The sequence below is a fragment of the Protopterus annectens genome, chromosome 3.part1 (assembly GCF_019279795.1).
Source record: "Protopterus annectens isolate FY-2018-M chromosome 3.part1, PAN1.0, whole genome shotgun sequence".
NCBI lineage: Eukaryota > Metazoa > Chordata > Ceratodontiformes > Protopteridae > Protopterus > Protopterus annectens.
In genome coordinates, this window is record NC_056732.1 from 503,735,122 (window position 1) to 503,762,530 (window position 27,409).

A 27,409-nucleotide genomic window follows, 5' to 3' on the forward strand; every position below is an offset into this window, starting at 1 on the left:
ACACTTATTCATATATTTTTATAGTAGCCACAGATTTGTAGATAATAGTCCCTACTACTTGGATACTAAATGTAGTACAACATTTGGAATATGGACTTTTTTAACCAGCAGAATTTGAATGTTATTTACAATTCTGTATGTAATTCCTGTTATGTATTTATATGGGCATTTTAGGTGGACAAAACAGGAAATAAATTGCAAGAAATATTGTAGGAATATGTACACATCCCCTACCCCCCCCTTTGACACCACTTTAGATCAGGTCCTTTTGGCACTTTATAACATTAAAAATGTTGTTGCCATTGATATTAACAGTATCTCTGAAAGTCTGATGAGAAATGTGAAGTTCCAGCTAGGAAAACTCCTCGAGTAACTCTTCAACCTGAATGTCTGCACTGACTGCAGTCTAAGGTGTGGAGAATAGCTGCTATGGCGTTCTTGCATAAAGGTAGCCCCTCTACTGACCATCTATTTATAGGCCTATTAATCTCATTAGTATTAACTGCAAGTCTATAGGACATATTATAAGTGAACTAATAAACAGTAATATAGGTGACCTTATATCCCTGGATACATAACAGTCTGGCTTTCTAAAAGGCATACCATTGATCAGCTTTGTTGAATTCTTTGAAAAGCATATTGTGCCCATTGATAAGAGAAGGACAATCCATGCTGCCTACATGGACCTTACCAGTGCCTTTTACACTATCCCTCATGCTAGGATTATTAACAAGCTATACCACCCCAACATTAATCCATACTTTGCTTATGGGATAGGTAGTATCTTGTCTGACAGAGCTTATACCATTAAGTTTGGGGTGTTTGCTTTGTAGAAAAAATAATGGCATCAATCCATTTATTTTATTTAGAAAGGTCTATAAAAAGCAGAGAAAGACAGAAGCAGTTTCATGTTAAAAGTACCCTCTTAGCTGAGACAGCACTGGTTCTGTTTCAAGGAATCTGGTCACTATTTGGCTACGGGCTTTGCTTCTACACACATTCTTACTGACACAGTATGGCAACGTAATCCATCCCAGTCTTAAGACATTGAACCTTTCAGCTTGAAGGAGAAAATTTTAATTTCTAGCAACGATTCCTTCTCAACAGAGGTCCTTAACATCCTAAGAAAAGGCAGATGACAATATATGAGAAAATGTTATATACAGAAGTGGAAGTGATCTGACCTTGGAGTGAAGTAAAGAGCATAACACTTCTGATCTGCCCTGTATGAAGAATCATAAACCACTGGTTTTCATCAGACTTGACTTATTCCTTCATCAAGGTGCATGTTTCTGCAGTTTCTGCTTATGTTCCAGTTGTCCACATGTATCAGAAATTCTGTCAGTTAAGACATTCCTCAAATGACTTTTTCATATAAGACAATATTGAGACTATTTCTTGCCCTTGGGACATGTGTTTTTATGTTGAAAAAGCTAACCTTATCTCTTTTGGAACCAGTAGACCCAAAATACCTAAACTATGTTGTCCAGAAAATACTTTTTCTAGTGGCTCTAACCTTAGGGAGAAAAATCTGAGCTATAAGTGTTTTATTTCTATTTTTAATCATTTATTAGGAAGCTAATATGTTACTTCATGGACCCTTTTAGCCATGAATTAGGTCAAAAATATAAAGGTAAATATAGGTTCATAGGTAGGTACTAAGCTATTGGCCCTAGGGCCTATATAAGCCTAGCCAAAAGGTACCCTGGCTTTTGCCACCCAAGAAAATTATTTTCCTGTGCCCCTGTTGAGCAGAGCCACAGAAGTGATCCCTGGGGTGAATTTCCTATCGTTCATCCAATCATCAAGATTTTTCTTGAAGAGTGCTAATGAGGAGCTTTGTTTGCTATAGATGGGTAGTTTGTTACTGGGTATGGGAAGTCTCTGGGACAGGAATCTATCCCTCCAGCATGTTCTGTTTATTGTGGTGACAAGGTTTAGGTCCCGAGAGCGTGTAGCTTGGAGGGATTGGGATTTCCTTAAGTGGAGCATGTCCCATAGCTCTGGGTTTGACATAGCTTTGCATGTTAGGCAGAGATCGTCTCTGAGTAGAGGATATGCGATGGAGTAAAGCTGGAGTTTTTTGAGACGGTCTGCGTAGGGCATCTGTTTGAGGCTGGTAATCCTCTTTGTGAGGTATTTCTGTGGCCTTTCCAGTTGTTGTAGATGTCTTGTGAGGTACATACCAAAAGGAGCATTGTACTCTATAATAGGTCTAATGAGTGATGGGTAGAGGGGAACAATTACCTCTTTTTTCCTGGATGATAAACCTTTTGTGATGAGGTGTGCCACGTAGAAGGATTTCCTGACACTGTGACAATGTGATTATCAAAGGAGAGACTACTGTCCACCTGTGTCCCAAAGTCTCTTATCACACTTTTGGTGTTAAGTAGACTACCACCTATGTGGTAGTTCATGGGTACAGAGTTTTTACCAAAAGGGATGACAATGCACTTTTTGGCATTGAGCTTGAGGCCATGGCTTCGACACCAGACATCTGTCTCAGTGAGGCCCTTTTGTAGGATGTCCACATTATTAGGAGTTTTGATTATGGCTCCTAGTTTGCAGTCATTTGCGAACTTCATTAGCCAAAGACCTTCTGTGTTAGTCTGTACTTCAAAGAAGTAGATACCAAACAGGAGAGGACCCAGGACTGAACCCTGTGGTACTCCACTTGTCAATGGTCTGAAGTTGGATTTGGAGTCTGCTACTTTCACAGTCTGGGTTCTGTCAGTGAGCCAGTTGGCAAACCCATCTTGTGACATAGGGATTTATACCTAGTTTAGTGAGTTTATCTATAATTCCAGAGTGGGGAATGGTGTTGAAAGCCTTGGTGAGATCTAGATAGGCTGTGTGAACCACCTTACCCTCATCTATGGCTCTGGTGACCACTTCAAAGAAGTCTATCAGGTTTAGGAGACATGATATGCCTTTTACAGACCCGAACTGGGTGGGGTCCAGAGTTTGGAGATTACCAATGTCATTCTTTATAAGTTCCATGATGATACATTCCATAGCCTTGCAGACCAGGCTCGTCAGGCTAATGGGCCAGTAGTTCCTGGGGTCCATGGTGGCTCCCCCTTTGTGGAGTGGGATAACCATTGCTGTGCGCCATTCAGTGGGCACAAAGCCTGAGATGAGGCTATGATTGAACATGGTACTTAGGTTAGGTGGTGGCAGTTCGTTCTGTAGTTCATGTAGAATGCAGCCTGGGATGTTGTCAGGTCCCATGGATGCTGTGTTCTTGGCTTTGGAGAGTGTGTTTGTTACCTGTGCAGCCATGATTGCAGGAACTTTGCATTCTTCTGGTATAGAGATGGGCCCTTTAGGGGATGAGAGAGGGGTAAAGTTAGCACTGAACCTATTTGCCAGGATGTTGGCAATGTCAGTTGGTTTTGAATATTTAGTGCCATTGTGCTGTAACTCAGAGCAGATCTGAGTGTTGCCATTGAGATTCTTGACATAGCTATCGGATGCTTTGTGGTTGTCTTTAGAATCAGTGTCGATTTTGTTTTCGCAACTAGCTTTGGATGATTTTATGCAGGATCTCAGCTTCTTACTGAGGCTGATCAGGGAGTTCCTCCAATCATGGGATTTTACTCTTTTTTGCAATAGTTTCTTTTTTCTGTTGTAGAGTTTATTTATGGCAGGGGGCCACCAGATTGGCTTCCCTTTTTTGGAGGATAGCATCTTGGTTCTGTTAGGGATTGCACAATCCATACACTCATGTAAGTGCTTATAAAGTGCATTTGTGTAGGATTCAGCAGTTTTACCTCTATTGTCTGTCAGCATGGGTGTCATGAAGTTTGCCACTTCTGTCTTAAGAAGCATGAAGTTGGCTTTGGAGAAATTTGTTATGGTGGTTTCCCTAATGGGGGGTGGCGGCGGGATGTGGATGTCTAGGGTGATTAGCTTGTGGTCGGATCTGACCAACGAGGAATTGACCTCTGGTGTGGAACACCGGTTGCCCATGTTGGTAATGACCAAGTCTAGGATAATGCTGCCACTGGTGGGGGTGTGGATAAGTTGATCCAAAGCATTGGAATTTATGAATTCCAGAAAATGTTGAGCACAAGAGTTGGGACATGAGTAGTTTTCACAGTTAATGGTGGGGTAGTTGAAAGGTTGTACCCTAATATTTTCCAGTGTATTAAGAAATTAGGAGTGGGAATCCTGGGGCATGCTGGGGGATCTGTAGCAAGCTTCAATTTGTATTGCACTCTTGCCCATAGTTAGTTGCACTTGGATAATCTCAGATGCATTATGATGAGCAACTAGCCTGGAGGTGTGGATATCCTTAATGAATATGGACACGCTTCCACCTTTAGTGTTTTGGTCCAGGTTAGGTGGCCAAAAGGTGTGGTATGAATTATAGCCTAGTAATGCAGGGGTGCTCTCTGAAGCCTTGAACCAGGTCTCTGTCATTGCACAGATGTCACTATTCTCCATTTTAAGGAGTGCCTCAAGTGAGTGCATTTTGAGGTTTAGACTTCTAGCACTGAGTAGCATTACCCTCAGATTTTGCTTGCTTGTACCTGTTATGGTGGTGAATTTGTCATTTGAACCTTGCCTAAAAAGTCACTACAGCGGTGCCAAGAGCCTTAGCTAGTATCCAGCATCCCAAGGGCGACAGGTGCAGGCCATCTCTGGCAAAGTATAGTGGTTTGTTAATCATGTCATCCCAGGCAGACAGATACTGGATCCCCTTAGAATGACACCAGAAGCTCAGCCAATTGTTGAAGTCAATCATTTTGTCCTCGTACTGTAGTATCATTCTGGGTGATGGTGGATGCTACTCAGGCTAGAGTCATACCTGCCTGGGCTACAAGATCGGACAACTCCTCCATGTCTCTTTTCATGTAGTCCAGGGAGATACATCTCAGGTCATTCACACCAACATGGACAATGACAGAGTCATATTTGTACTTGTTGTTGAGTGACCTGAGTACATGCATTATGTGGTGGATCCTGGCACCTGACAGGCAGCTGACAGTAACTTTCTCCTTGTTTAGCCTGGTGAGTGGAACATCAGTGTGCCTGAGTATAGAGTAACCTATGACTAGAGTGTTGGGTACGTTGTTATGCCTTATGGGCTGTGGTTGAGTGGCACACTGAGTTTGTGGGCTATGTGTAATTTGGGTTATGCTGGGGGGTGGAGGTTGCTTGCATTTCTGCTTTGGAGGTCCCTGTTGCTCGGGCAGATTTTTATTGAGGGCCTCCATGAATGTAGGTGTGTGTTTTGTGTTTCTATGTGTGTGTATTGTGGTGGTGTAGGTTTTGGGGGACTATGTGATGAGTGTGGTGTGGTGCAAGTGTTTACCTTCTCCTCTTGACTGTCTAGTCTAGTCTTGGGTGAAAATGCTTTGCTTCCAGTTTGGCTATATAAGTGCATCTCTCACAGGTTATAGTGTTAGGTGATAGGAGCAGAGGGTTGTCTGGGTACATGAGGCAATTGCTGCATTGTCCCAAGATGCCCAAATTCATCAGGTAGACAGGAAAAACACTGGGAGCTGACCCTTAGACATGCCTGGATAAGTGCTTATTTATTAAGTACTAAAAACTGTTTTCCTCTAGACAAGTGAGGAAAGTTGAGTGTTGTAGTAATTTGTAGCTTATTTAGTGCTTACAGTGAGTCTGAACAAGTGATGAGCTCAAAGAATCAGATTTGAGTGCTGAAACTAAAAAACTGGCTAGTTCTAAGAAACAAAATTAAGTTAGAAGACTTCCCTCCAACACAGAAAGGCTTGGGGCTCAGAAGCTTACAAACAGTCCTGGATACAGCAAATCTGTATCTGGACTAGACTACTTACAGGAAAGGCAGGAAACAAGCTTAGAAACTTTTTTTGTAAAGTGGAAATGGGAAAGGAGGAGCAGAAACTAAGTGGGTTGGCCTTCTCAAATATCCTCCCTGGATTAGGTAGAATGAGGTAATGACACTAGACTGGGAGGAGTGTCCCAGATCAAATTTATAGTAGGGGCTGGCAACTGCAAAGCCACCAAGTATAAGAACACGATACCAATAGGGAGGGAGGGTGGGATACAGTATCATACACTCCTTGGCAGGAAATCAGAACAAAAAACCCAAACAGATGCTTACTAAATGTAGACAATTTTCAGTTAATACCTCCCATACAGCGAAACTAGCTAGAAAAGTATGCAGCAGGCAATAAACGTACTATAACTCGAGAAAATAAGCAAAAAACAGGATACTTAATGTTATATATTACAGATCTGAGTTTGCTCAGTGCCCTTCCTCCAATTAGCTCTGTGTGAAATGGCAGAAACACTCACAAGAAAACTTCTTAGGTAACAGAAAGTTGAAACCTGAAACAACTTTTAAAAAGCTTGAAAGAACCAAAGAGGTGCTTACTCCAAGCCGTAGTCCAGGTAACCCCAATAAGCCAATGACCATAAACACTCCTCTCTCACTGAAATGCAGAATGGCTTTGGCTAAACTAAGATGGCCTTGAACATGTGCTCAGACACACAGCCTCCACAAACAAATAAGGCCCAAAATACAAGCCTGAATATGGACAATGCTCCAAATACCCACACTACTTAGGTAGAAAAAAACTGCAGAAATGTTTATCACAGCAAAAAAGCAGCAGTGAGCCTTTAAATGAAGGTTTTTAACAGATAAAGGAGCAAGGAGACTCTAGAGAAAGCTTTTAACTGCAAACAAGTTATATGATACACTCGGCAGGAAATCAGAAAAAAACCCCAAACAGATGCTTAATAAATGTAGACAATTTCCAGTTAATACCTCACACACAGTGAAACTAGCTAGAAAAGTATGCAGCAGACAATAAAAGTGCTATAAGTAACTCATAAAAATAAGCAAAAAACAGGATACTTAATGTTATATATTACAGATCTGAGTTTGCTCAGTGCCCTTCCTCCGAATAGCTCAGTGTGAAATGGCAGAAACACTCACAAAAAATCTTCTTAAGTAACAGAAAGTTGAAACCTGAAACAACTTTTAAAAAGCTCGAAAGAACCAATGAGGTGCTTACTCCAATCTGTAGTCCAGGTAACCTCAATCAGCCAATAACCATAAACGTTCCTCTCTCACTGAAATGCAGAATGGCTTTGGCTAAACTAAGATGGCCTTGAACATGTGCTCAGACACACAGTTTCCATAAACAACTAGGCCCAAAACACAAGCCTGAATATGGACAATGCTACAAATACCCACACTACTTAGGTAGAAAAAAAACTGCAGACATGTTTATCACAGCAGAAAAGCAGCAGTGAGCCTTTAAATGAAAGTTTTAAACAGATAAAGGAGCAAGGAGACTCTAGGGAAAACTTTTAAATGCAAACAAGTTATATGATACACTCCTTGGCAGGAAATCAGAACAAAAAACGCAAACAGATGCTTAATAAATGTAGACAATTTCCAGTTAATACTTCACACACAGTGAAACTAGCTAGAAAAGTATGCAGCAGACAATAAAAGTGCAATAAATAACTCATACAAAATAAGCAAAAAATAGGATACTAAATGTTATATATTACATATCCAAGTTTGCTCATTGCCCTTCCCCCATGTGAAATGGCAGAAACACTCACAAGTTAACTTCCTAGGTAACAGAAAGTTGAAACCTGAAACAACTTTAAGAAAAGCTCGAAAGAACCAATGAGGTGCTTACTCCAAGCCATAGTCCAGGTAATCCCAATCAGCCAGTGACCATAAACACTCCTCTCTCACGGAAATGCAGAATGGCTTTGGCTAAACTAAGATGGCCTTGAACAGGTGCTCAGACACACAGCCTCCACAAACAACTAGGCCCAAAACACAAGCCTGAATATGGACAATACTACAAATACCCACGCTACTTAGGTAGAAATAAAAACTGCAGAAATGTTTATCACAGCAGAAAAGCAGCAGTGAGCCTTTAAATGAAAGTTTTAAATAAGATAAAGGAGCAAGGAGACTCTAGAGAAAGCTTTTAACTGCAAACAAGTTATGACACACTACTTGGCAGCAAATCAGAACACAAAACCCAAGCAGATGCTTAATAAAAGTAGACAATTTCCAGTTAATACCTCACACACAGTGAAACTAGCTAGAAAAGTATGCAGCAGACAATAAAAGTGCTATAAATAACTCATAAAAATAAGCAAAAAAAAAGGATACTTAATGTTATATATTACAGAATTGAATTTGCTCGCTGCCTTTCCTCCAATTATCTCAATGTGAAATGGCAGAAACACTCACAAGTTAACTTCTTAAGTAACAGAAAGGTGAAACCTGAAACAACTTTAAAAAAAGGTCAAAAGAACCAATGAGGTGCTTACTTTAAGCCATAGTCCAGGTAACCCCAATCAGCCAATGACCATAAACACTCCCCTCTCATGCAGAATAGCTTTGGCTAAACTAAGATGGCCTTGAACATGTGCTCAGACACACAGCCTCCACAAACAACTAGGCCCAAAACACAAGCCTGAATATGGACAATGCTACAATACCCACACTACTTAGGTAGAAAAAAGACTGCAGAAATGTTTATCACAACAGAAAAGCAGCAGTGAACCTTTAAATTAAAGTTTTAAACAGATAAAGGAGGAAGGAGACTTTAGAGAAAGCTTTTAACTGCAAACAAGTTATATGATACACTCCTTGGCAGGAAATCAGAACAAAACACTTAAACAGATGCTTAATAAATGTAGACAAGGTAACAGGTTTGACTTCTGTGACTGTTTAGTGCATATCCTGGAACAGCAAGAATGAATGTGTGAAAATGGGGACTCTCTTACTCTGAAGTATAGCAATCTTAGAGTTAGTTTATTAAACAAGTGAGGGGCTGGTGGGTGCAGGCAGGGTAGCGTGGGGTTGGTACTGCTAGACAGATAAAAAGGCTCACAAACCTAAGTACATTCAAAGGAATGCACAAGACCAGAACTGGTCATCACGAGGAAGACTAATGCAGCTGATGGTAAATTTGGCCAGGTATTGAAGGGAAGGGAAGAGAAGGTAATGTTATGATATACTGCATCTTAAGTTCTTGTATACTAGGATCATTTATTATTATCTATATGGTTGCATGTATAGTAGACATTGCACTGAAGGCCTTTGTAACTTGCAGCTTATGTAAGTTTCAGACATTCTGTCTGATGTATGTTTACAAACAGTTCAAGAAAGCTCATTTTGACAAAACTTACCTCTTCAGATACAATGCGCATCAGTCTGTTTGAGCACCCAGAGTGGCTTAAATGACATCTTAAAGTTTAAGTTCAAACCAGCTTATTTAGAAAGACAAAAAGATAAGCCATTTGTAGTAAAGGTAGAGCATATCTGAATAAATCCTATTCACACTCACACCTGAAGAATAATATCAGAGGACAGTATCACTGACTTGTAGTGTAACCTCCTTTATTATCAGCTGTAGAATATGCATGATTCTACTCCTTGCATTGTTTCTGGGGTTGAGCATGTGAATATGTGTAACACCAATGTGCTGCCTTCAGTAACAGTCCACAGCAGCTCCTACATATTTGGATCATAAGACTGCTTCTTCAGTCTTACTAGGGAGCTCATCTTATGCATTCTGAAAGAAGTCCATGTGCTGATGGACACTCAATGACTCTTCAAACGCAAACTTGATGAGTGGATGGGAAACCATACATTTTTCCCAGGGGTTCCACCTTTGTCCCTCATTGACAGGGGTGACAGGTGCTGACTGAGGTTATGTTTTTTTTCTTTTTTTTCTTTGGGATAAACTCTTGGCTAAGCTTGTAAGGGCCCCAGGGCCATTAGCTTAGTAATCTCCTGTGATCTTGTACCTCACTGACCCTCTTCTTCTTCAAACTTCCATTCATTAAATCTCCTTAACTAGACATAGTGTTCAAATGTGAGACTCTCGACTACTACAACAGTGCATTCATAACAATATATTGCATTATAGGCAAAAACAAGTGTTAAAAAGATACAATTAAGGCATACCTCAAGGAAACAGATAATGAACACCATGAACTGAGAGAATCTTGTCCATAAAGACTTAAATGATTTTCCCACCTCTGACAAACTGAAAATTACTTTACAGAGAAATGATTTGCCTTTCAGCCTGAAAAAGGGAGCACAGGAAGCTAAGTTAAAGAAACTCTGGCCAGTAAGGATGTTTCCCCCACAATATGGAAACACTTGCAGTTTTTGTGGACAGATCAGGAGATTCAAGACAGGATTACTGTGTTACTTTAAAATCCATGCATAAGCAATGTTGAATATCATTAGTGAGTTGAAAATCTGTGAGTGACAGCTGCAGGTCATCAGATCAACAGAATATCAAAGCAAAAATGAAACATTTTCTTTTCATCATTACCTTCTAGTTTCATGATTGTAATGTTTTTGGGAAATGGCAAGAAACAAAATGTTAAAAAAGAAAAGTAGAATCAGAGTGGAAATTAAAGATTTTCTTTGCTACATTACTTTCTAGTTTGATGAAATCAAAAGGCAAACATTTTATTACTGATCTTGAAACCCTAACACGTAAAAGGCTGAGAGTAATCCACAATACTTTATTTGACTTTCTTTTGCCATTTTTGAAGCTTTAGGTCTTTGGATACCTTGTAACATATTTTGTAGCAGACTGATTCATGTAGTTCATCTTCGTGTGTTCTTGAATGACTTGTAGATAACAATGATATGATGAAATTAGTAATGCTAGTAGGATTACTTTACAGTTAACTAGTATGTCAAAAATTATCTTTATTTTTTTTTTCGTTTTACATTGCTAGTCATCTCCTAGAGTATTTAATTACGTATTTCCAGTAAACAGATTTATTAAATTGTGATAATGGAAAATGACTTACCTAAAATTAAATTGGCATCACAATGAAATAATTGCCTACTAATAATTCTGTATATGGTGAATCAGTGTTTGGTTCTTTCACTAAGAAGTTTCAAAACTGTTTCAGAAAAGAGCACCACTTGTTTTATTAACAAGTAATATCACTATTTTGCAGACACAAGGATATCTTCAAAATCCAGCAGCATTGCTATTTCAGCACCTCAGCTGCCTGCTTAAAGTGAAGAATGGGAACATGGCATTACAAGCAGTTTACAGAAAGAAAGGTAAGCAAATAATGTCAGTCTAAGTGATCAGTGCAGAGGCTGATCATAAGAAAGTAAGGCTGTAAGATGGTCAGAAGACAGGAATGTGCTGACTTAGGTAACTAGACCAAGATGGTTTTGCCCCTTATATATTTCTTCTGAACAACTTGAGCTAAAATGAATTTTAATCAATAGTAGAATCTGACTGACAGAATCTGAAATTCTTTTTCTTCCTTCGTATAGCTTTTTAAAAATCATTTACTATGCCTGGGTAGCTTCCAAACTCAAGATGATAACATTTTTGCTGAAGTTAAGTCAGAAGATGCAGATAGACAGCAACTGCGTTGATAGGAAATGCAGCCATGATAATATCTTGTTTTAGAATTACAATGATCATGAAACAGACCACTGAGGCCTTAGTCTTCCCATAACAGTACCATAGTGTTACCCCTACTCATGTTAACTGTGAGACTGTTGCAGTCTAAAATAAGGTAGAACATGCAATAGTAGCAGTGTTTTAGTATTATGGAACTGTAAAAGGGGTCTACTTCACTTGAACAAAACCCCTTTTGTTCGAACAGCTATTTGTTGGACGCTAATTGTCGAAAGCCTGCTCCGTCAAATGGCCATTTTAGCCAATTTCTTTCTAGGGGAACAAATGCTTGGCCATCATCGGGAATTTGCCCTTTTCACCACTGTACTGTGATCTTGAAGTTGGTATGTTTAGTTAAGGAGGGTGAAGCCCCCCCACCTGGCCCAGTTTTAACTTTTGTGACATTTTTGGCATTTGTTGGGTTGGCCAAGTGTTTTTTCCCCCTAGGAAAAATTTGCTAAAACGTCAGTTTGATGGAGCAAGCTTTCGAGAATTAGGGTTCAACAAATAGATGTTTGAACAAAAGGGATTTCGCTCAAATGATATAGATCCCTCTAAAAGAAGGAGGTAGCATTTCAGAGTGAATATGTTTTGCAAAAGGATATTAGGAAGCTCTCACTAATTTATGACTTAAGACCCATTCTGTATATTATATGTGGAATTTTTTATCATCACCATACCAATGCACCTTCCTTTACATTTTCAGAAGCATTGTTGCTTGAGTAGGTTTTGGCCATAGTTGAGCCTTTCAAAGCATTTCTGATCACCTTTCCGGTTCTTGATTTCTGCCTATTGACTGTTGTTTCATACGACTAGACTAGCTGCCTTCTAATCTGGTTGTTGAGTCCAAACAGAATACCAAACAGACTAAGATAAACATTAAGTAATTTCCAGGACCATTAATACCATCCAAATAATGTTCCACTTTCATCTTCAGAGATGTAAGTATATATATTTTCCATCAGATGAATAATATGTCTTCATGCAGAAATGGTGCTGAAGTAAATCATGCTACAACCAGATATCAGAAAGCTTCATATTTTTCTTGCACTAAGGAAATAAAATAAATCTATTTGTTTGTTTGTGTCTTTCGGCTTTTCCCGGTTAGGGGTCGCCACAGCAGAACTCCGGTCCGCTAATGATTGGCAGTAGAGTTTTACATACTGGCTTGCCAGGTCTAACGCACAACCTTCAATGAAGGAACGCCCATTCATGCATGTTGCTACACAGAAGACGCTCTAACTGAGAATCGAATGGGCAACATCTAACTGTGAGGCGACAATGCTACCGCAGCACCACCACCACAGCAAAAATAAATCTATTTGTACTTTAGCAAATAATATGATCACAAACCTGCAAACATTATCTTTTTCTTAAATACTTTTTATTAAATATTAAAAAAATATTTTTAATAGTTTCTTTCCACCAATTAGCATATGACAACATTATACAAAATGTAGTTTTCCATGCCTTGATGAAAATGTCTTCAAAGATTCTTAAATCAACACCTGTTGAATATCCACAGCATGGAAAACTTGCAAATAATCATAAATAACTACCAGTTATTTATAATCTTGCCAACACTTCAGACTAGAAGACAGACACAGGGGCAAAAAGGTAACAGAAAAAGGAAGAATGCCAAAAAGAAGACAAAAGAATACATTTAGTTATTTTATTTATTTATTGCATTTGTTTACTGGGATAAGTCCACTGGGCCTAAAAGAGCCCATCTTCAGTGGAAGCCCGGGGAGAAAAGCTCCAACGAGATACAGAAAAAATATAAACATTAATTAGTACAGAAGCAGAAACAGTGTTACAGATAGTAAATATAGTAACATATACAGAATATATACAAAAAAGCAGGAATCTAGTTTGTTTGATTACAGCAATATATACAGAAAATGTACATTAAAGCAGAATTCAATTAATTCAATCAGATTGGTATAAACAGAGATCAGTATTATTGTACCAGAATCAACAAGTGAAGATAAAAATAAATATGGAGAAAATATCATCAGTTACTAGTAGCAAAAGACATAGGAGTTTAGTAATCATATTAGGAGAATGAAGAGGTTAGGTTATAGAGCAGGAACATAGCCAGGACGAGTTGAGATGATTTTTCAGCATTTGTTTGAAGGTGGTGGTGCTGCCTGTGTTTCTTATAGAATGTGGAAGTGAGTTCCATAGTTTGGCGACGGTGAAGGCATAGAGGAGTTGACCAGCAGGTAAGGTGGTCTTATCTACTTTTAGAAGTAGATGATTTTCAGATCTTAGATGCCTGCTGGAATGGTATTTGGCAAGTAGAGTTGAGAGAGCAGGACAGTCTGTGGGTCTGTAAATTATTTTGTGCACAGTAGTTAGTTGGGTGAATGAGAGATGGTGGGGGGAGTTCCAGCCACCCTAATTGTTTCAGTGACTTACAATGGTGGGATGAGAATGTGGCCCTGGTGGTAAAATTTTGCTTTTCTGTTGTAACACATAGCAAGTTTGGATTTTGTAGAATTTCAGATATTAGTGAGGATAGGGGCACCATAAAGGAGAGAGGGTAATAAAAAGGTAGTTGCAAGGGTTTGTCTAGTAGAGAGGCTAAGAAAGAGTTGGTGCCTGTAGAGCATACCAAGCTTTTGGTGTGTTTTTTTGATGTTATTGTTTATGTGTAGGTCAAAGTTAAGGTTTTCATCTAAAATAATGCCTAGTAATTTAGTGTGTGGGACAACTTCTATAGTGGTATTGTCTTGGGATTGTATAGTGAAGAGTTTTTTATCAAATGGAGTGGTTTTCCTAGGAGTAAAAATTACTAGTTTAGTTTTTTTTGGATTTAGGACAAGATGATTGTTAAGCATCCAAGATTCAGTAGATGTGAGGGCATTCTGGGTAATTTGCTGGAGTTCAGTGCTGGAATTTGCAGTGCATATTATTGTAGAGTCATCAGCATACTGGATTACTGAGCATTGTGGGAGAGTGGTGTGAAAGTTGTTAAGAAAGATGCTAAATAAGAGAGGACCAAGTATGGAGCCCTGGGGTACCCCTGTGGATGTACTGAGTAAGGGAGAGTAAAACTGTTGCCATTTGGTGGATTGCTGCCTATTGGAGAGATAGCTGTTGTACCATTGCAGGGTAGGGGGAGAAATGTGGAGGGTGGATAGTTTAGAGAGTAGGGTAGTGTGGGAAATGGTAACAAAAGCTTTGGAAAGGTCAAGGAAAAGTGAAGCAATTATTTTACCAGTATCCCGTGTCCATTTAACTGTATCAAGGAAGGATAGGAGGGCAGTAGTGGTACTGTATCCTTGTCTGAAACCATGCTGAGTGGGTAATAAAATTTGATTTTCATGCAGGTGGTTGAGGAGTTGGGCATGGATGCATTTTTCCAGTATTTTAGAGAGGGGTGAGAGAATTGCTATGGGTCGAAAGTTTGTGCTGTCTGTGTTGGTGCCACCTTTGTGTAAGGGAAGAATGAATGTTTTTTTCCAGATGTCTGGGACAAGGGATTCTTTAATTGATCTGTTAATGAGTATGCTGATGGGATAAGCTATAGAGTTTGCTGCTAGCTGCAGGAAGTGTGGGGGTAGATTGTCAGGGGCCAGAGTACAGGGTTTTAGCTTAAGTAAAAGTTTTTTATTGTGCTGGTGGGTATGGGGAGAATTTTAGGTTAGGGTTAAGGGTAGACTTGTTTTCTGGGATGATTTGGTCATCAGCTGTCTTGGTGGTGGTGCTGTTAACTGTAGGAAAGGTGGTGGTTAGGTTAGCTATGGTGTCACTGAAGTAGGAATTGAAGAGGGTAGCAAGTTCAGTGGGAGTTTTTTGTGGGTCAGGGGATGGATTGTTTTGAGAGCCTGGGTGTAATAGTTGGCTGATGGAAGACCAGACTTTTTGGGGATTAATTTTATGTTGGCTTTGTAGGTGGAAGTAGTGGTCTTTTTTATCAGTGGTTATTAGACGTTTTGCCTGGTTACGGAGTTGCTTGTAATGTAGTAGAGCTGAGGGTCTTTGTTTTTCTGCCATGATTTCCAGATTTTATCCCTTGTGGACATTACTTCTTTGGTGAATTTTGAGAGCCAGCATGCATGGTTATGTTTTATTCATTTTGGCGGGTGGGTGCTTGCCTATTTAGGATGTCTAGAAATGTTGAGTTAAATAATTCACCAGCCTCATTAAGTGGTAGGGATTTGAGAGGTTTCCAGTTTACTTTAGCTAAGGTTTCATTAAATATGGATGATTGGAACTTAGTAAAATTTCTGGTAGATTTGTATTGGTGTTGGCCTGTGGTTGGAGTAGTTTTGTGCATGATATATGCTGGGTGGTGGCCACTAATGGTATTAGGTAGTATGCCTGCACTGATGACATTGAAAGGGTGGGACACTAATATCCAGTCTATTGTGGAGCCCTAGTTGTAATTTTTGTGAGGTCTAGTGATGTCTTCAATTAGTTGGGAGAAGTTGTAAAGATTTATATTTTTTGAGGGGTTGTTGTGGCCTATGTCTAGCCATTATCTATATTTTGGGAAGTACAGACAAGTATGTTTTCTAATATTGGTATGTTGTTTCCTGGGGGAATATAAAGAGCAATTATGCAAATGTTTTTATGGTTGTTAAGTTTTAATATAGAGATTAGTATTTCGGCTGGGGAGAAGATGGGTGTTGATTTTGAGTATGGATTAATGTGTAATTGCTAGGGAAAAGTATTGCTACTCCTCCTCCTCTCTTGTTGGGTCGATCGACTCTCAGGCATGAGTAGCTTGGGGGGAGAAATTCAGTGTCTTTTATATGTGATTTCAACCAGGTTTCAGTAGCTGCTATATTATCTGGGTTGTACTTAGAAATCCAGGCATGGAGTTCAGGTATCTTGTTCCTAAGGCTTTGGAGATTTATGGTTGATAGCATAAGAGATTTGCTAGGTTTGCTGGAGCTGAGGGGGGCTGATCCTGGGTTGGGTTGTACATCACCACACTGGGAAATAGTGCATTGGCAAATTATGTAGGTTATACTTCTCAGTTTTTTTCCTAAAAATGGTGTAGTTGCTGCTGATGGTATGATAAGGGGAGTGTCTTTGGAGAGGTAGAATTTTCACTTTGCATAGTACAGAAGTATTAGCTGTGAATAAGCTAGGGTGGATGTCTGAGTAACTTGATAATTGTGGATTATGGGTGCTGGTTGTACAGGTTTGTGCAGGAGGTATGTTGGGTGCCTGGAAAGTTGTGATTATTGTTAGGAGAGAGAGTGTAAGTGAGAGAAGCAAGTTCAAAGTAATAGTTGAGATGGACATGATGGTGGTTGAGTGCAGTGTGATAAAGAATATGAGCAGGATAGAAGTAGTTTAGAGGATGTACTATATGGGCTTATTTAGAAATGGGTGGGGAGGTAGAGTACAATAATGAGGAAGTATAACAGGGGAATAATTAGGGGGGTTATGGGATAGGTGGAAGAGAAGTATGGGAGGGGTCAGATCAAAATAAATAAGTAAATAGATCAAAAATTTCTGTCCTCTTTCCCAGGAGTCAACACCTGGAGGATCCCAGTAATCGCTCATCAGGAAACATCATCTGCTTTCCATCATTCATTAATGGTCGATGAGGTTAATTCTTTCATTTTTTTTTTTGCTATTTATTTATTTCAGTAGACATGATAATCATGCATTATAATTGTACTTGCTCAAAGACCTGTTTTGATAAAGCCCTGTGATACATAATTAATGCTAGTTTTAGTGATGATTCAATAAAAAGAACACTCATTCTGTCTATAAAAATGGCTGAATTATTGGACTTGATTACCAGCAAAGAAACCAAGCGTATCCACAGCCTTGCCAGCATTATGGCCTAATAGCCAGTAATCTTTAAAAAAACTTGGTATAGATAAGCATTTTGAAATATATTAACTTGCATTACCCTGTTCTAGGAAGGCAAAGTAATGTTTCCATAACTTCTTAATAAACTCATGTCCAGATAGTTTAGTCTCTCATGTCTGGTGACATATTTCACCAGAATGAACCATGCTATAGTTTCTCCATAAATATTACACCCCGTCTAATTTGTTATATTTTGCATCATCACTTTCTGGCAAATTACTGTTACTATTATTAGTTTGAATGTCTGTTTATTTTTGTTATCATCACAAATGAATGCACGAGATAAACACAACCAATAACAATTTCAGATTAAAAAAACTCCACTTACCCTTCCCTTCCATTGCCAAATCCCTACATTGAGTCTGCCTGCACTGAAGTCTATGCCATTTTCTGCTTACATACAAAGAGGACCAAAAAGAAAAGGCTTTCATCAAAAAAAAAAAAAAAAAACAGACAGCCGTGGTTCACCCTTCTTTTGGAAATGGTTAGGGCCAATTACCACAGGCTTTTTCACAGACAGGATCTACTCACACAAGGACAGGGTGTTCCATCAACATCGATCAATTCCAACTGACTGCCTGTTTCATAGGGTCTTATTTGCTTCTAAGCACCTTGTTTACTTTGAATGTGCACCTGCACTAATGGACACAAGAAAGCCTGCTATTAGAAAAACATATATTAACAAATGGTAAAGGTTTTCTAGTTGGTACCAACAACATAACTAGCACCCATTCAGGGATAGTTGTTCCCTGGTTCTACAATATTTGTTTGAGTTACTGTCCTATGAACTTTCTTATTCCTTTATCAAAGTTCATTTGTCAGCCATTTCAGCATGTTTGCTCATCAGTCCTCCTCTTTCAGTTCAGTCTCATGTCACAATGTTCTTGAAAGGGGTTTTGCATAAGAGACATCAATGAAAACTTGTGTACCCAACCCCTTGAGATCTTAATTTTGTGGTAGAGAAGCTAACACTTGCTCCATTTGAAACAGCTAATCTGGCTGACTTGAAGTTCTTAACATGGAAAACACTTTTACTGATTTCTCTGACCTTTGCAAGATGGGTATCTCAGTGTCAAGCTCTTATGGTGTCAGTCCTATCTCATTTTCCATAGAGACACTGTTTCTTTTAGAATTAATCCTTCTTTAATGCCGAAGGTGGTATCCTGGTTTGCTTTATGCCAAACTATCCATCTTTCCATTTTCTTTCCTGAAACTAAAAATTAGGGAGAAAAGATACTTCATACCGTGGATGTCCACAGGCAACTCAGGTGCTATCTTGTCAGAGCTAAGTCTCGCAGATCTTCAGATCAATTGTTCATTTCTTGTGAAGGTAAGAGAAAATGACAACCTGTATCAAAACAGACTATTTCCAAATAGTTGTCTAAGGTTATTACCTTTTGTTACACTTACCATAACAAATCTATTCGAAGCAGAGACAAGGCCCACTCTACAAGGACCTTGGCTTCTTCTATGGCTTTTTGGAAGGGGTTGGATTCTACAAGTATTCTGGAAGCTGCTCCTTGGTCCTGTGTATCTACTTTTACAAAGCACTATAATCTTGAGTCCTCCTCTAGTTCTAGATAATGCTTGTTAGGACCATTCTCCAGGAGCTCCTGGACTCTTCTCCTTCCACCTCCTAAATGTAGTTAGCTGTGGTAATCTACCCATAGAGCTGAGGCTACTGTAGCAGTGATCAGTATGAAGAACTGAAGCTGCTTGAGAGGTTTAGTGCATGGAGGGGGCTTTTAAGCTTTGGAAAATGGCCAGCTGTTATAACTTTGCCAGGATATAACCCACATAACTAAGGCTACTGCAGCAGTCATCATTTGAACATATACTGTTATGGTAAGTTTAACTTACACAACTGTACTTTCTCCTGTTTAGGTATGAGAAGTCTTCTTCAGAGATTTGTAACTCTTGTAATACATTGTGCTTAGTCTTTTTAATATAATTCAAAAACATCTCTTTTGGAGAGTCTTTCAGCATACAAAACTAAGTCAAGGATCTTCCTGGAGTCATTATGAATTATAATAATCTTGTTTGAAAATAATAATAAGTTTATCTGGCTACTCCAGAACTTCTTCAGCTCAGTCAGACACCCCCAGTTAACAAATGTAAAATAAAATAAATAATTTCTAGAAATATTTTTTTTTTCACATGATGTCTGAGGGAAGATTCTGAAACAAAAGAACATTTTGCTCTTTGACCATTTTTTTCAAAAGACATTGCACATCCCATTTCTGTCAGAAAGCGTGGCAACCACTGTCCTGGCTTTGCCACCTTCCCTGATCGCTGATCTCTAAATTTTGTGAACTATGTTGATGTTAATGGATTTTTCTGCAAGACCTTCTGAGGTTTCTTCCAAGTGAGCCTAGAAATCTGTCACAGTATTTTCAGATTTCTAATTTCTTCCCAAACTTCAGAAATTCCAGTCCTTCTGAGACTGTGAAACTCAGGGCATTGCTCCAAGGCATAACATTTCTTTAACTGCAGTTTCCTCCATAATAAAGGTGCGGTTTGCTTGTGATCTCTGTATTGGAATTACAGTTCCTCTATATTACCTGAGTTTTCTTTGAGTAATGAGAGGATGTTATCCAATATCTTATTCAACGATTGAGCTCAAAGCTTAATTTCTGCCAAGTCTGAATGGATTAAACTCAGAGTTTTCAGTTTTTCAGCCAACCGTTAATTTTGTGGTGATGGACTACTTAACTGTGTAACTAGTAAAGTCCAGTAACAGTGTAAATGAATAACTAGTCTCATTAAACTGATTTTGTAGACTATAAATAATTGTTTGAGAATGAGCATACTTTTGCCATCTTCTATTGCTAGTTGCCCCTCTGCAAACCCATCAAACCCTTCATCATGGCTGAACCTTCACCGCACTATTCTTTCTCTACCTGGAATATGGTTTACAGTTGGGAGCATTAACAGTTTTACAGATATTTTGCCACTCTTCTTAGATCTCATGGTCACCTCCTTAATGGCAGACCTTTTAAGAACACTTTTCAAAGGCACAATATTATTCAAAGTTAGGAGAAGATATTTTTCAGTATCCCTTTCTGTTATTGTTCAAATTCTTTTTTGGCAATGACAAGGATCTCACATATATACAAGTGCCCTTCATTTTATGTTGTCTGAATATTTGCATTAGGTTTTCAGCAACATATTTCCAAAAGAAACTGCTCCAGGGAACCAGATAAGATTCAAATCTCTCTCATACTCTATCTCTGTCATGCAGAGAGGGGGAGAAAGCAACACAAGGCTTTCCCTAGCTCTGAAGTACTTATCTGTCTCTGTCCTGAGGGTAATGCTACAGGCTGTGTTTATATACACTGCTGTCTTGGCTCTAAAACAAAATCACTGTATTAAGTAATAGCTAGGCTAAGAAATGCAAACTCAAGATCAGCTTTGAGTGCTTGTCTTCTGCACTTATAACTAGCTAAGCAAAAGAAGCCTTAGTGTCCCTACAAAATTATATAATATCTGCAGAATGCCATAGTTCAGTTCCTTTTCTTCCTTATAGTCTTTATATATATTACAAAACAATAAGCAGATAATGATACTGTTATCACACTCTGTACAAAAGCAGCCTGGTATTAAAAAAATAGAGCTAAAACACTCGAGTCACTTTTCTTTCCCAACATTTGTGAAGGAGATAGAAAGCTTTTATCTTCACTGTGTTGCTAGTAGATTTATTACAGGTGCTCTTGTGCTAGTAGCTCTTGACACAACTGCTCTCTGCTACTTACTCAGAAAGCAAGTGCTCAAACTCTATTAGCCCAGTTTATTGTGTTGGCATAGCCCTCTCAGCACCAATCCCTGTAACATAATATAGCCCTACTAGAACCTAAACTCTAGCCTGAAAAGCCCCACCCAGTTCCCAATGTAAGTCCTCCTTCCCTTACCTTAAACTTCCACTCTCCTCCCTAACTCTGAAGTCCAAGATCACACCCTAAACCTCAAACTCCAAATCATTCCCTAAACTTAAATTCCACTGTTGATCTATAACCCTAAAACTCCACTTGTACCCCATCCCTAAAACTCCCTTTCCATTCCTGGCGTAATTGAAGTGTATTAACCCACCACCGAGTTCGCGCAGGTATGGGCGTGCCCGCCATGATTGACGTGGGAGGGCGGGATTAACAATGGCAATGTGCCATGATTGACATTGTTACTTTGATTGACAGGTTACTTTGTTAAATACATTTCACTAAATTCAGTATCTGCCAAGAGGCACAGCATGGAAGGAAATTTCTGTAAGACAGAAATAGGGAACACTGGCAAGTAAACATATAAACATATAAAGTGATTTGTGTCTCTTCATGTTTACCTTGTTCCGCAAACATACCCGTCTCATTACTAAGAATGGGACAGTTGAAATGACATATGCATTATTAAATTTTGAAGGGCGTTATTATTACTAGGTGGGATGGGGATAACAATAGGAGACTATGAGTACGGAATGGATTTCTCTGTCTACACCCCTGATGAGTAAGTACATTTACTACATAATCGATTACTTGTGAACCAAATAAATGCTACTGTTGGGAAGTTGCATTAATGTATCTCACCCGATGGCATTCTCGCACTGAAAACGTGCAGTGCGTACTGAAAGTCTAGATACTCTACGAGTTTCTAGGATGACTAGATAAGGTAGAAGTTAACACACCCTGCTTAATTTTTTGTAGTTGCTACATGAAGTTGCAAGCTAGTATTTACTTGTGAAAATATGGGATCCCCCCTGTCACATGCTGTGGTACACATACAGTCTATCATTTCTGTTAGTGCTCTGTAGTACACTTGAATTGCTTTTTATATTGGTTTCATTGTTTTCGCATCTTTTTGTGCAATTAATTTGTGTTTCGCATATTTATCTTGTGTTATGGTGGCTTCTTTCAATCACCTTGTGTTATGGTGGCATCTTTCAATCAAACGGTGTGCAGTGCAGTCAAAATGCTCGCAGGCGGGGTTTGGGCGGGGCTTGCTACTGCGCATCTGGTGGGTTAATACACTTCAATTACGCCCCCCCGTTCCTTAACCTTAAAATCCCCCTCCTGCTCTTTATGTCTAAACTCCTGTTTCTGCCCATGGCTGTTTTCCCAAAGTCATGTCTGAGTTCTTGCTTGAGCAGCAGCCTACACAGTGTTCAGCTTCTTGGCTTTGAGATAGTGGTGTTTGAGCACTTGGGACTTGAATGCATATAAAGTTTCTATTACTAGTACAATGTTGTTTTGAAGCAGGAAAAAAAGGAAAGAAAAGAAAAGATGAGAATAGTCATCCCTCGTCCAATTCCATAAAACAAACAGTTTAAAACTGGATATCTAAAGTCACTAAACATACAAGTATTTTTTGTGCCTAAAAATACACAATAATATGGCTTGTTTCCTGTTTACAGCAAGAACTACAGCCACTATACACAGTCATAAATGGCAGGATTCAACTATCCAAGGTACCCACTAAATAACCACTTACACTGCCATCCACTCCCTTTCTTGTTACACACCACATTATCTGTTCTTGCTAGAAATAAGAAATAAACAGTTTATCTTCTGAAAGATCACAGTACAACATAAAACAAAGTGAAGCATCGTATTCATCTGTGATATATATTTACCTTCTCAGGATATGTTAAGTCTCACGGCACTCATAAAAAAAAAGGTAGCAGACCATTTCTTGAAAAATTAAAACGAATAAATCTACGCTGCAAATTCTCTGATCCTGGACAGTTATCCTGGACAGTTATCTACAGTAGCATTGTTGCCTCACAGTAAGATGCTGTCCAGTTCGATTCTCAGCTAGAATGTCTCCTGCGTGGAGACATGCGTGAATGGGTGTACCTTCGTTTAAGGTTGTGCATCAGGGCTGGCAACTCGGCAAGTAAAAATCAACTGCCAATCATTAGCGGACCGGAGTTCCGCTGTGGTGACCCCTAACCGGGGAAAGCCGAAAGACACAACAACTAATCCACCAGAAAAAATGCTTAATAAGTGCTGTCAAAATGCTTTTATTCCTAAAAAGGATCTGGTTTCATAGTATAAAGTCAGAATGGCACAGTATGTTAGCATTGCCAACATTTTTTACAGCTTCTACAAAAAAGGATCACCCACCAAAATATCCAGCAGTCCCCATATAATTGAAAGTTGGTCAAGTTCACAGTCTGATCTTCATTCCCCACTGTGAAGGGCTGTGCCTGCACAAACTAAATTTTATATAACAACTGTGAAATCTTACTGCTTTGAAGACAGAAACAATGCTTAGTTTTCCAGAGAAACCAAACATTCCTTATACTCCAAAGTAGTGCAATCTTGGGATTAGTATATTTAGTGAAACAGAATATGAGGTACAACCCAATGTCAGGGAGTGCAGTGATCACAGCTATGTACAGAAAGATTTTAATAGATACAGTTTTACTATGTGCTAACAGTAGTCTACATTTAAGAACTGTCATTTTAATTGCAGTTCAGGTAATTTTTGAAATTTTCATTACAAACAAATAGTAATGTGCAGCTATAACTCAGTAATCAGAAATGTTTGTTATTATAGTACCATAGGTATATGCAAAATTTCAAGAACTTGAACTGTATTATACTCTGTCCATTAGCTGACAGATGTGTAACTTAAAAGTATAACATTTCACATATAACTTAGTGGCATAGTTTGGAATCTGGAGATGTACTACATGTAAGTAAATTCTTCTGATGTCGTAGTACTTGGTTCTCAGATTTTTTGTCAGTTTTAGAGAACATTGCACATTTTATTATTAAGTGCTGCTCAGGCAAATTAAACACACAAGCAATAATGCCAAACAGAGTGGGTACTATTGGGAAAATAACAGACTTCCAAGATGTGTTGTGAAGGTGGAGGGTCTCTTCACCTCTTGCTGGTGCATTATTTCTCCAATAACAACAATTTTTAGAAACTGGGCTGTATGTTAAATTGGTTTGAATTTGTTTTAGTAAATTATTTTTTTAATAATTTTAGAGTAAAATAGTTCCTCCACCTACTTCATAGTTGCTGTAGGATTTGAAATTAATGATGGAAAATGTATTTTACATAGGATCATAGGAGGTTATCAGGTTAATGGCCCTGGGGCCCTTACAAGCCTAGCCAAGAGTTTATCCTCAAAATGAAACCCCAGTCAGCACGTATCACCCCTGTCAGTGAAGGACACAGGTGGAATCCCTGAGACAAATTTGTGGTTTCCCATCCACTCATCAAGGTTGCACTAGAAGAGGGTCAGCGAGGTGCTCTGTTTGACGTGTATAGGAAGTCTGTTACAGAGACGGGCAGCCTCTGGGAGACAGACCTGTCTCTCCAGCAGGTTTTGTTGATGTTGCATATTAGATTCAAGCCTTTTGAGCAGTTAGTGCATGAGGAGGTAGACTTACAGATATGGAGCATCTCTAGTAGACCAGGGTCCAAGATTGCTTTGTAGGTGAGACATAGCTCACCCCTGAGCAATCTGTATGATACCGAGTAGAGTGATAATGATTTGAACCTGTCTGCATAGGACAGGTGTTGGAGGCTATGGATTCTTTTTGTGAGGTATTTCAGTGGCCTTTCCTATTGGTGCAGATGTTTGGAGCGGTACATGCCAAATGGGGTGTTATACTCAATTATTGGTCTAATGAGGGAGGAGTATAGAGAGGTAATACTACTCAATTATTGGTCTAATGAGGGAGGAGTATAGAGAGGTAATGCCCTCCTTTTTTTCTGAATGTAATCTCTTTACCTATGAGATGAACCAAGTAAAAGGCTTTTCTGACACTGCTGCTACACGATGGTCGAATGTGAGGTTATCAGCCTGAGTGCCCAGGTCTCTCACCACAGGTTGTGTGCTTTGGGAGTTGCCGGTGATATGGTAGTCAGAAGGGGTCATTTTTTTGCAGAATGGTATGATGATACATTTTTATGCATTTAGCTTGAGGTCATGACTTTGGCACCAGTTATTAGTCACTGTGAGACCCTCTTGCAGTATTTTAACATCATTTGTGGAGTCAGTGACAGCACCCAACTTACAGTCATCTGCAAACTTGGTCAGCCACAGGCCTTCTGTCTTTGCCTGGACTTCTGAGAAATAGATGCCAAACAATAGGTATCTACATACAAAAGTATGTAAGCATTTAATGTCTATGCACACACAGACACACACACAGACACACACACACACACACACACACACACACACACACACACACACACACACACACACACACACACACACACACACACACACACATGCACATACACACACACCTGCATGCACGTGCACACAGACACACACACACAAACACACACACACACACACACACACACACACACACACACACACACACACACACACAGCCCGATTTCCATATATGAACATACACTAACAGATGCACAAGCAGAGAATATTTTCTTACACATATGTAGAAACTTATACAAACCCATACAAAAGCGCATACACTGGTATAGGCAAGCACACACACACACACACACACACACACACACACACACACACACACACACACACACACACACACACACACATATACACACTGCAAAGAAATTAATCTTCCCCCATACCTTTAAACTTGTCCCTGATTTTGGCTGTTTCCCTGTCTGTCTCACACTCCAGTAGTCATACCTACAACCACACACTTATATGCTGTTTGTCTCACATACACACACACACACAGAGATATGTCTTTCTAATGCAGTCGACTCCATTAATTATTTTGTTTATTTTTCCATGCTTGCTAAAAGTGGCTTTTTAAGTCCTGCAGATAGGAAGGGAGAAAGAAAAATGGCAGCTCCTTGGAAATATGTATTGCAGTTATGTTTTTATATTTGTTTTAATTTATTTTTAACTAAGATTCACTAAACGGGACCCACTTAACCAGAGAAAACAACATGGAGGTAGTTTGTTTTCAGTACGTACTTTACGGTGGCATTTTATGCTGCACTGATGCTGTGGGCTTGAAACAGGGTTCTCCCTGTTTTGCATTTGTCCCATTTTTTTTAAATCTGATTATCTAACTGTTGAAACTGTCTGTACCTGCTGGATCTTTTCTTGGCATAGGAATCATGCAGGTATATGCTTTTTTAATAAGCAGGTGTAGCAGACTGGGAGACTAACCCTTCACAGAATGAAAATTCACCGGCAACACCTTCAACACTTATGAGGGATAAGACTAGTATATCTCAGATGGCAGCCCAACAAGGCTGACAGCTTTGACCATCTTCAACAACATTTATCTTTATCGCTTGCCTGTGCTATTACTCATAAAATGGGAAGACCAAGCCCTTTACCACTCCTGAAAGAAAAGTCAGAAAATCCATCCCTCAAAAAAAAAAAAAAAAAAACACTGGGCCATAGCATGTGTGATTAAGGCTGTATCCTCATGGGCCCCTTCCAAATAACACCAGAGCTGTAGATGTTCCGCCGCTGCAGTAGATTTGTAGTCTGAAATCTGGTTTGTCCTCCTTCCTCCCCCCTTAAAAAATTCAGTTTGAACTCTCTGTCTTCTTCTGTCTGCTGATCAGTTCACTGTCTGGGCATATGGAGACACTACACAGTAATGTGACGTTTTTCTTCCAGCCTTTCCCATGACTCCAATGATTCCTTGGATACCCTTTAAATTATTCCATTAAAACTATGAACCATTCAGATCCCATTGGTATATCTCTTGAAATTCCTTAACTTGTTCTTCAGGCTACTTCTAGAAATGCTTCAGATTGGAGTAAAAAGCTGAAAGGTGCCAGGTTTGAAAGTATTCCAGCTGAAAGGATCCAGGAGATGAATCACTCGTTAAGTGTGAACAATTCACCTAAGGGTGATAAGATGGTCAAACCACCTGTTCAGCAATCAGAGAGGAACAAACATTCAGTAACTCCAAGTCAGAGTGTAGACAGAGTGTCAAATAATTGCCAATGGAAAACTCTGCTAGCGTTATCAGCTGTCGAGTTCATGGGAAGAAACAGGTACTATATTTCCACCATTTCAACAATCATGTTAATCAATGAAAGTGCATGGGAAAATACACAGAAACAATAGCAATCAGATTCTTCTAATTTGTGCCAGGATTTTTCCTGTGAATCCACGAAGCTTACAACTTTCAGTCCATGGCTGCAGATATGAGCAAGATGGCTGCACC

The 27,409-nt window shown here is 39.2% G+C and overlaps 1 protein-coding gene across 1 annotated transcript in view; it reads left to right on the forward strand.

Annotated features, from left to right (window-relative positions):
- TG (thyroglobulin) overlaps positions 1–27,409 on the forward strand; it is a 2,464,750-nt gene that overhangs the window by 821,205 nt on the left and 1,616,136 nt on the right. Inside the window, exon 25 of the mRNA XM_044066937.1 lies at positions 10,966–11,074. Within this exon, the coding sequence (XP_043922872.1) occupies positions 10,966–11,074 (109 nt within the window). The remainder of the gene's footprint in view (positions 1–10,965; positions 11,075–27,409) is intronic.